The sequence below is a fragment of the Eublepharis macularius genome, chromosome 15 (assembly GCF_028583425.1).
Source record: "Eublepharis macularius isolate TG4126 chromosome 15, MPM_Emac_v1.0, whole genome shotgun sequence".
NCBI classification, from domain to species: Eukaryota; Metazoa; Chordata; class Lepidosauria; order Squamata; family Eublepharidae; genus Eublepharis; species Eublepharis macularius.
Window position 1 is genome coordinate 13,901,867 of NC_072804.1, and position 10,518 is coordinate 13,912,384.

At 40.9% G+C, this 10,518-nt stretch overlaps 1 protein-coding gene across 1 annotated transcript in view; it reads left to right on the forward strand.

Moving 5' to 3' along the window:
• Positions 1–9,284, forward strand: part of DHX15 (DEAH-box helicase 15) — a 57,607-nt gene extending 48,323 nt beyond the window's left edge. Inside the window, exons 12-14 of the mRNA XM_054998819.1 lie at positions 4,526–4,716; positions 6,092–6,261; positions 8,703–9,284. Of these exons, the coding sequence (XP_054854794.1) occupies positions 4,526–4,716; positions 6,092–6,261; positions 8,703–8,820 (479 nt within the window). The 3' untranslated portion in view covers positions 8,821–9,284. The remainder of the gene's footprint in view (positions 1–4,525; positions 4,717–6,091; positions 6,262–8,702) is intronic.
• Positions 9,285–10,518: the final 1,234 nt, after the last annotated feature.

Consider the following 10,518-nt stretch of genomic DNA (forward strand, 5'->3'; position numbering starts at 1 on the left):
TCAAATGTAGTTGGTTGGTTAAAAGTAAAACACCATGCTCTTGTTGGTTTAACTCATTCTCTAGCAGGATGAGAAATACATATTTTTGGCCGACTATTATTACTACCACTGTTGGCAGTATTGATTTGTATGTTGGTGGGAACATCCCTAGGCACTTGCTGGAGGATCCGTAGATGACCTTCAGGCCTTGTCTTCAAGTCTGTAGCATTTGATAACAGTGACTCACTTCCGTCTTAGATCAACAATTCAGGTGGTCCTTTATGTGAGTCAGGGTTGAAGAAGGCCCAGGGCCTGGCTGCCCATTGTCCTTGGAACTTGATGTACTGCCTCTACCCATACAAGTGAGGTTCTGCATACATGGTTCGAGACACAGTTCCCCAACCCAGTCTTAACAGCCTAGGCTGTTCACATCAGCCCTTCACATCAGCTGGAATCTTACTGGAATCTGCTGTTGGGCAGGGGGGCTAGATTTGGTTCTTCCACTCCCTACCATATAACTGTTCAGCATGGTTCTGGATTCTTTTAAAAGACTGTGGCCAGCCTACTGGCATAGGATCAGGGCAACGTCTGTTAAATTGTGCTGTTCAGAAAAGAAGCCATTCTTGGCCATCTCGCCAGTAAACTGCTAGGCTATGACTTGTGTGTGCAATAGAGCCAAAGCGCAATAAGGAATTGGTGTTATATCGGTCATTCTTCCCCTTCCGTTGGTTGTCTGGTAGTCAGTGGAGGGTGTCACATTGGAATGTAAGCTAGGTCATATAAGACCTTATTTTTTATTTTTTTATTTTCTTAAACATTTTTTAAGCAAATACAACAAAAAACAGATTACTGTTCTTTTGATGGTACGTTGTTGGTGTTCAATTCCTATTATACTAGCTTGATCAGTTATATTGGCATTACAACGATTAATTAACATTCTGATCTGATATTTAGCAATTACACATGGGTTTTTGAAAGTCAAAGTATTCTATTATGTTTAGTAGATAGGTTTTGTCGTGAAGTTGAAAGATACAAAAAGCTGAAATATGTAGAACGGGTTATACAATTTAAGGTTCTGCAACATTATATAAGGCTTTTGAACAATATAACTATCACTTATAAATTGGCACACCAGCAACAAGTATCTATACTAGGGGTGTGCATCCTGAAAAGATCTGGGTTTCCCGCTTCAGGTTTACCCGAAGCAGGAAAAAAATTTGGAATTCTGGTATTTACTCACTTCGGTATGCTCCATAAAGATTCGGAGCATACTGAAGTGAGGGGGAGCAACCTACTCCAACTCCCACCCACTTACCTGGCCGGCAGGGAGGAGGGGAGGGTGATGAGCTGGGCGGCAGGATGCTGCAGCAGCAGCAGTAGCAGCACATGCGAGGCCGGGATGGCCTGGAGCCACCGCGTCTGCTGCTGCCGTGGCCCGTGTAAGGCTGGGATGGCCCGGAGCCGGCTCCTCTGCCACTGCACCACCTCCTCTTGGCTTGCAGGGCAGTGGGGAAGGCCGGAGCTGTCTCCTCCAGCACTTCCTGCCCCTCATGGCCACTGTGGCGGCCATTGAAGGGACAGGAAGGGCTTTCTCCGCCGTCCTGCAGCCCCACAGGGTGGCGGAGAGGGCCAGAGCCACTGCTGCCGCCGATGCCACCTCCACCACCAGCGGCAGAGCCAAGGTAAGTGGGGTTGGGGGGCTGTTTAAAGGGCCCTGCCGCTTGTAAGCAGCAGGGGCCATTTAAACTCAGCCCTGAAGCTTTCTGAAGCATTACAAATGCTTCGGAAAGCTTTGATTTGGGATTTCTAAATTGGGACCAGCATGCTGGTCCCGATTCCAAAATCCCAAATCTTTACGGATCGGGTCCAATTCGGGTAACCCAAAGCGTACATTCCTAATCTATACTAATATATAAACCTTAGAAATGGGGGGGGGGTGAGGAAAAGTTAAAGTTATAACTCCCTACCCCCCTGCAACATAGAAAAACTATATAGCATTAATAAGATTATAAATATTCCCTCTTTCCCCCTTACAAAAACTATTAAACTCAAGTTAAATGTTCACTATGAGTGATTTATAAACAAAATGCTAAACGTGATAATATGATAGCTGTACAGCCCCTGATAGACACTGTAGGGAGTAGTCTCCTGAGAGTCTTTGTACAAATGTACAAAGTCTAGGGGCTGTCATTAGTGGGAGCAAAGAGAAAAACTGACTCCCCCCACCCTCTCAAAACCTCAGTACTGCAAGGTAACACAAATTATTAACTTTGTTTTAATTTATGATCTCTGAATTCTGATCGTTCCCCCCTTCCTCTGTTTTTCAACTTTTAAGGAAAGACAGGGGAGGGAAAGCAGAATTTCTTGACTTCTGGAATGTTTTCCATTATTGTTACTCATTTGTTTCGAACTGGGATTTTGCTTCCTTTGTGAGGAGTGGGTGGTTAAATGAGTTTTCTCTTTTGTGTAGACTTTGATGGATCTGTAGGAGAAATGTCCAGATTCTGCAGTAAGGCTTGTCCTGATTCTTGATCTGTTGCATAAAGGTATTTGTCCTTAAGTTGGACATAAAGTTTGGAGTAGTTGATCCATTTATATTCGATTTCTGCATCACATAGTACCTCAGTAGTCGGTTTGAGAACTCTTCTCCTATTTAGTATTTCTTTTGGTAGATCTGTAAAGATTTGAATCTGGGATCCGTTATATTGGAGCGTTTTTTGTTTCCTAGCAATTTCCAGAATTCTTTTTCTTGTTTCCCAATCTGGAAACAATCTGTCCCTTGGAGATTTTCTGTTTGTTTATAGATGACCAACACGGTAAGCGTTGGAAATTGCTGGAGTGATGTTTTTACCTGCATGCAAAAGACTAGCAAGCCAGTTGGCTGGGAGCAAAGATAAATCTTGTTTTGCTGTTAATTCCTCATTAACCCCCTTAAATTTAAGATTCTGCTGGCGCGTTATTACTTCCAGGTTTAGAACTCTTTCATGCATTTCCTCTTTCTCCTTTTGCAAAGTGTGAATTTCATTTTGCAAAGAGCTAGAGATATCTAACGCGCAGTCAGTTTTTTGAATAACGTTTAGTTTGGAGATCTGCAATCTGGTCAAAAAGTGGCTTTATAAGATTTGCCATTTTGTTTAAGTTACTAAGTTCCATGTTTGCAAACAGGGCAGCAAGTTCTGAGTCAGGAGGGATATTCAGTGAGGTTCCTGCCGCGTTTCCCATCGGCACCATTGTTCTTGCGTCGCTTGCGATTGCTGGCTCTGGTATCCAGGCTTGAGTTGCAGGGAAGAAGTCTTGCAGATGTTTTGCAACTGTGCTGTTTTGCTTCTTGATATTCTCGCTGTGTTTCCCCATATCTGGGAGCAATTTTTAGTTTAATAAGATGGGGATTTTGAGGATTTTGGAGCGGGGTGGGATGGAGCTCAGCTCTCAGGTGTCCATCTTCTCTGAAGCCGGCGCCACGCCCCTGAAGCCAACACCATGCCCAGCATAAGACCTTATTTTAAAGATTACACAGCTCAGACATGTGCACATTTGGCTCCGTATCTATAGGTTCTTGTTATATGGGAGTATAAACATACTTAGTGCACTTGAAACACAGCTGGTGATACAGTAAGTTTGAGTTAGCACAAAGCTACTGTTTCTTTCTTGCATTTCTGCTTCTGTAAGAGCTCTAGTTCAAGCAGAAAGTTTGCTCAAGATCGAACCCAAAATCTTCATATGCAATAGTCCTTTGTGGCAGAATAGCACAGCCCCAGTCCTTTTCTTGGTCTATGCACTGCGCTTGTTGAGGGATCGTAACCTCATTAAACATTGTAAATAAATCATATTTTCTGTCAGATCCATTCTTTCTCTTAAACATTTTTTCTGCCTGTCTTCCAAGGATCTCATTGAGACATTTCTTCCTTAGTTTTTCTCACCCAAGCAGTCTGGCTGTATTCCTCATGTAACTTTGCTGGGAGTAAGCTCCACTAAATAACACGATTTATTTTCAAGTAGATTTATTTAGGATTGTTCTCCATATGAAGGGTAGATTAGGATTGGCTGAGTCAGTGGCCCGGGGTCACTCAACAAATTTCCTGGGTGGATGGTGATTTGAGCCCCCATTTCCTAAACATGATGCTCTACCGTGTGGCTAGGCAATGAATAGCATTGTGTATACCAGCCAATAATTCCTTTATAATGGTTGACTTCTTTCTCCCATGAGCTCTCTTAGTGTCCTGGCTTCCTTTAATTGTTATTTTTTAAAAAATAACTGAACAATTAGGGTTTAATTCTTCTACATTTATTGCTTCAAATACAAACCATTGCGTTTTCTAGCTACCATCATCCATGTAGCCTGATTTGAAGACTGTATAGCCCAATTAACCTAATACGAGAGCAGCAGGAGGGTGCTAGGGTTACAGTTTGAATTTTTTTAAATGTAATTTGGTAGTTTAATTGCTTCATTGGACTGACTGTTCCACTGATGTGGTTTGTGTATTTGTTTTTAATTTGGTAAAATGCTCGTTTTTAGATGATTCATTCCTTTTTTTAAACATTGCAGATCATGAATCGGTTCAGTGGTGCTATGACAACTTCATCAACTACAGGTCCCTGATGTCTGCAGACAATGTGCGCCAACAGCTGTCACGAATCATGGATAGATTTAATTTGCCACGTAGAAGTACAGACTTCACGAGCAGAGACTATTATATCAATATCAGGAAAGCGTTGGTTACTGGTTACTTCATGCAGGTATGTGTGCTCATAAATGCAGGCAAGTCTCCAGTCCTGTGCCCTTCAACAGGATCAAAATCAGTGTATTACTCGGCTCTGATATATGTACTCTGATCATTGGTGATTTGCAGAAATTGTGTGCCTGTGCCCAGGTAACAGCAGGTTTTTAAGGGAGGAGGGGCACAGTCAGTTGAATGCTGCAAGGTGTATATGCAGTCCTCAACCAGTGCTCTGAGAATTGACCCTGAATAATGTGACCAGAGCTGTGCAGGGAATAGTGAACAAGGAATTAAGCTGCGCTCTCCCTGTGTCTATCCATGGAATATCCTTCCTCCCCTATACATTGTAAATAGTCTATATTTCCTCGGGATCCCCAGAACATCTTGCCTCTTAAGATGCTTCACTGACTGTGAAGAGTGTTGGGTAGTGTTGCCCTTTGGACTGCAATCCCACTTGCCCTTCTAGAGGGTACCCCAGTCTTCAGATGTGACTTTTCAGTGGGCTCCAGGACCTGCCATGGGCCTTGGAATACCCTGTGGCTGACCTTTGAATCCCAGCCTAGACCTAGACTTCGATATTACCACTGAGATTAAGAGTAATCTCTTGTCTGGGGACGTATCACGACTTTTGGCATAAATCTTTATCAGCAAAAAATTTAGTAAGATGCAAATTTTCCATTCCACTTTAAGACATTTATAAAAATTAAACAAATTTAAAAACTTTGTTACTCCCCTTCAGTATGATTTCTCTATATCTCGGTGCACATAAATCTCTTGAGGCTTTTGCCTAAGTAACTCCTGTCTTTTACCAGTCTGTTTCTATAATTGTTGCTATGTGTTTTTCCCCAGCAGAGATCAGGCATAAAACCTGGATGGTGAATAATTATTTGAAATTCTAAAACCTCATTTTATTAAAAATGCATTGTGAAAAATAAAAACCCTCCTGAGCACTTTGCTTTCTTCGAGACTAACGGCTTTTATGGGCCTTTTACTGATTGAGATTTGGAATTGTCCCAAATTCAGAGCTTTTCTGTCTCCAAGGAGCAGCTCAGTCCTCAGGGGTTCCTTTATTTCACTAGAGGAAGTGGAACTGTGTACACATTACTGCACATGCATGCACCTGCATCCTCCTGTGAAAGGAATGACGAGGCCTGTGCATGCAAGAGTCCTGGTTCTAGGAAGCGGTACTAGCCCTTCCAGCTGATGTGGAAAATAGTGCATCTCTTTTGAGGTTTTACTCTTTTCCCTTAATTTGATTTCCCTTCTTAATGTTTCCTTTATTGTGAAAGCTGTTGTGGGGGAAGTCCTCTGGGTATCCTGTTAGAAATGTAACTGGCAGTGTCCTTGAATGTCACTTAAGTTTAGAGGATTGTTTCCAATGTCTTTTAATATAGGTGGCCCATTTGGAACGGACAGGACACTATCTAACAGTGAAAGACAACCAGGTAGTGCAGTTGCATCCTTCCACCGTTCTTGATCACAAACCTGAATGGGTGCTTTACAACGAATTTGTTCTTACCACAAAGAACTACATACGCACTTGTACAGATATCAAGCCAGAATGGTAAGCAGTTGCTTAAAACCTGTATTGGCAATGTGATCCTAACTATATTTTCTGCTGGCAAAAGACTTCACAAGTTTTCCTATCTAGTTTTCACTAGTTCTTTATGCTCCTATATTATTTGGGGTGGGGTCCATTGGCCTCAGAGGGCACAGTTAGCTGAGAGGAGGGAGATAGAAAAATTCACTTGTGTGGAGATGTGAAGGCATGGAAAAATGGGGGGGGGGGTCCTGAGGACTTTTTCATTTTTCCTAGTGGGAATTTTTGGGGAAATGGGGCGGGAGTCTGTGAACTATTTTATTTCCTGAAATAAGGGAAATGCTGGTTATGGGAGGTATTTCTTTTTCAAAATGTGTAAAATGAAAATGCCTGAGGACTTTTTTCAGTTTTCCAGCTTAAGAAATTTTGGGTAGCATCTTATGTTTTTTTCCCCTTTTGAAATGAGTGGATTTTTTTAAGGCAAAGTTTTATTCAAAATATGTAGTATGAGGTTTTTTATATAGGACAATCTACAGCGTTAGCTAATGATAATTCCTGTGTGTTCTGTAGATATGTACAACATAATTTCAAGAATATATTCAATTGGTTAAATGTGAGTAATTTTGGCAACAATATACTATAATGTGTTTAATGATAATTATTAAAGAGTTTGGTGTTTTCAATGTTATAAACAACTTGAATTTCAAATGTGCTGGTAGTCCTACATTTTGTGATTGTATGAGAGAGTTTCTGCCCAAATAATACCTTTTCTTTGTTTACTACAGAATTCGTTTTCTTCCTTCAATTTTTATTTTTCCAGGTGGAAAAACTTAAGATGCTTATGCTAAAGTAGCATAGAATGCAGTAGTTTCTAACCCTCTCAACTATTGGGCATATTTGCAATTTTTATTATAGAAAACTAAGATTAATATAGTACAACTTTATATGTAGAGTTATACCTGATGCATTTTCTGTTGTTAAATCGGTAAAATAAGTTTAGGTTTGATGGGAGTAAATACTGCATAGATTACAATTTTCCCTGAAATTAATTTGGGGGGGGGGCGTGTTGGGGAAAAAATGACTCCCCTCTTCCCCCGCCTTCCAAATTTCTGTAAATTTTATATTTCTGCTTCTGTGAGCATCAACTCCACTCATACTAGAGAAGATCCAAGCCAACATGCCTTCACCAACATAACTAAAAATTACATATTTATACCTGTCATAGATCCAGAGGAGTTAGCTGTGTTAGTCTGTAGTAGCAAAATCAAAAAGAGTCCAGTAGCACCTTTAAGACTAACCAATTTTATTGTAGCATAAGCTTTCGAGAATCACAGTTCTCTTCATTTGTAAATATTATCTGGGAAGTGTTAAGACAAAATTTTTTGGAAAAGGAAATAGATTTAGGAAAGTTGCAACATGCTATCCCAGCTGAAAGTCTTGACCTTTCTAAGAGTTGGATCCAACCAGCTCTTTCACTCAGTCCCACCCAGTTGACATCCTTCCTATGACACTCATCCCATGACATTTGTCCATGAAGGTCCCAGGAATCCCAACAGAATATTTTTAATGGTCCCACTTTTGGTCGTTCCTCTCCTTTTTTCTTAACTTCCTATATACAGGATTCAGTAGTCCCTCTTGACAGCCATTAGTAATTATTGCAAGAGTTCTGTTTTGATCCTTTGAAAAAGCCATTTATTTTGTAGCTTTGTAACTTTCAGAATAACAAATATATATAATACTTGTGAATAGAGGTGGGCACGAACTGGGGAAAAAACGAACCATGTGGTTCGTCCCGTTTCACGAACCACAAACGTGCCCCAGTTCACGAACCGGTACGTGGGTCATAGGGTTTAAATACCCCTTTCTATGCTGCTGCGAAGTGGCATGGAAAGGGGCATTTCATCCCACTGGCTTAGATCAACAGCTTGGCGGGGAGATCCCCACCAAGCAGCTGATCTTGTGGTTTAAATGCCCCTTTCTGTGCTGCTTCGCAGCGGCATGGAAAGGGGCATTTCAACACTGCAGGCTTGGATCAGCTTGTCGGGGATCTCCTTGACAAGCAGCTGATCAGGGGAGTTAAATGCCCCTTTCCATGCCAAATTACAGCAGCACGGAAAGGCGTATTGGGCTTTTACATGAACCAAACGGAACTGGCAGACCAGTTCATGGAAGTTCATGGAAAATGGGCTTCCATGAACCAGCCCAGTTTGTGACGAACTTTAGTTCATCTTGCAGTTCGTGCCCATCTCTACTTCTGAAGGAAGACATGCCTTTTATTTTGAAGCAGTCCTGTGTGTATTTTCAGTAGCTTTTTTTAAATACAGGAAATAGATTTCCATATTTCTAGGCATTATTAAATAGATTGATTGTCTGATTAGCATAAGTATCTACTAATTGGGCCAGAGCTATCGCCTGCATGATGTTGAGTTCTGTGCCTAAGTGACAAAACTTTCTTTCTTTGGCAGGTTGGTGAAAATTGCCCCTCAATATTATGACATGAGCAATTTCCCACAGTGTGAAGCAAAGAGACAGTTGGACCGCATCATTGCCAAACTTCAGTCCAAGGAATACTCACAGTACTGAATCTATTATTTCAACTGAATTTGCTCAGAGGACAGCTTTAAACAATGAAACGAACTCTCTAAGTTCCAAGTTGTGCTCTTTGCTTTGGTTCAATAATGGCCTTTATTTGAAAGCTTTTTAATTTTTTTCTTTACAGTAAATATTCCATTCTGATTTCATAAATTAAACATTTATGCCTCCCTTTTTGTGTTCATACTGTAGCTCATACTGGAAAAGCTGATCAATGTTTTGCAGTTTATTGAAAGTAGTTCTATATATATATATATATAACAATGTTGCAAGCATTTCTTTAGAAATGGTTGAAAATGCTTCTAAAATGTGATTATCGACCATGGTATGCATGATCGTTGTAATTGTTGACATTCCTTTTAGAAGTTGTGAAATGTTACAACTTGTGCTTATGTAGACACAATCTTCAGCTTCAGTACTGCGGTACTGACTTCAATAAAGTCTATTTATACTAATGTTGTGGAATATTAAATTAGTATTTCTGTTCCTTTGATCAAGAAATGATGAAGATTCTTTTAGCCTGAAATCATGAGTGAGATCGTCTGTTTTATTTTTATGTTCAGGTCATTCAGATAATTAAGGAGTTCACTTAGCTAGAAAAGAATGCTGACTTAACCCGTGCGCGTTACTGTTGTGTGTGCTGTGCTGTCTCATGTCTAAATCTTTCAAACCGCTTCGGGGAAAAGAGCCTTGGTAACCTGAACGTCTGACCTAGGGCTTGGTGCTGGGTGAGGAAGTTCCCAGGGGTTCGGTATTGCGAGTTTGAACTGGTGGAGCGGATCAGCCTGTGCATTTCTTTGGATTTATTCTCTCCGCGATATTTGTCAGGGCATTTTTTTTAAAAACAGAAAGACTTTTATTATCTCTAGAACTTAGTAATGAGAATGTCTGGTGGGATACCAGTTTCGTGTAGTGATTAAGAGCGGCAGGACTCTGCTCTGGAGAACCAGGTTTGGTTCCTCAGTCCTCTGCTTGAAGCCAGCTGGGTGACCTTGGGTCAGTCACAGCTCTCTTAGAGCTCTCTCAGCCCCACCCACCTCACAGGGTGATTGTTGTGGGGGGAAATAATATACTTTGTAAACAGTTCTGAGTGGGTGTTAAGTTGTCCTGAAGGGCGGTATATGAATTGAATGTTATTGTTGTCATCATCACCATTATTGTGCATGCACAGAATAGTAGTGTATCCGCTCGGGCTGTGGCTGATCTCTGAAGTTTGACCATCAGATTCCCATTAAAAAAAAGTATCCCCAGCAATCCTTTGTCACCAAAATCTGAATTTTTGAAATATTTCCCATTTAAAATTGTAATTGCTAAATGAAGGCTATAACAGATTATTCCCATAAATCGAGATTGCTTGTCAAAAATACATAATGTTGCTATTAAGAAATGGATAGCTGTTTGCTTTCAGAGAAGTAAATTAAGGCCCATGATACGGATGTATATTTGCTGACGTGTAGCTGAAGCCACTGAGGTCTTCAGATGCACAGATTTGAGATGGGTGCAGGAGAGGTGTGTGATTGTTCTGGTGCCAACCCCTGATTTGTCTGAAAGGCCTGTGGTCAGACTGCATAGTGCCATTAAGAGTAAGACTCGTGTGTGGTCTTAGTACCCAAGTCTTAAGAAGTATTTCTTTTAAAACAAATTTACTTCCTGACCAAAGTTGTCATAGAATCAAAAGAGAGAATAATT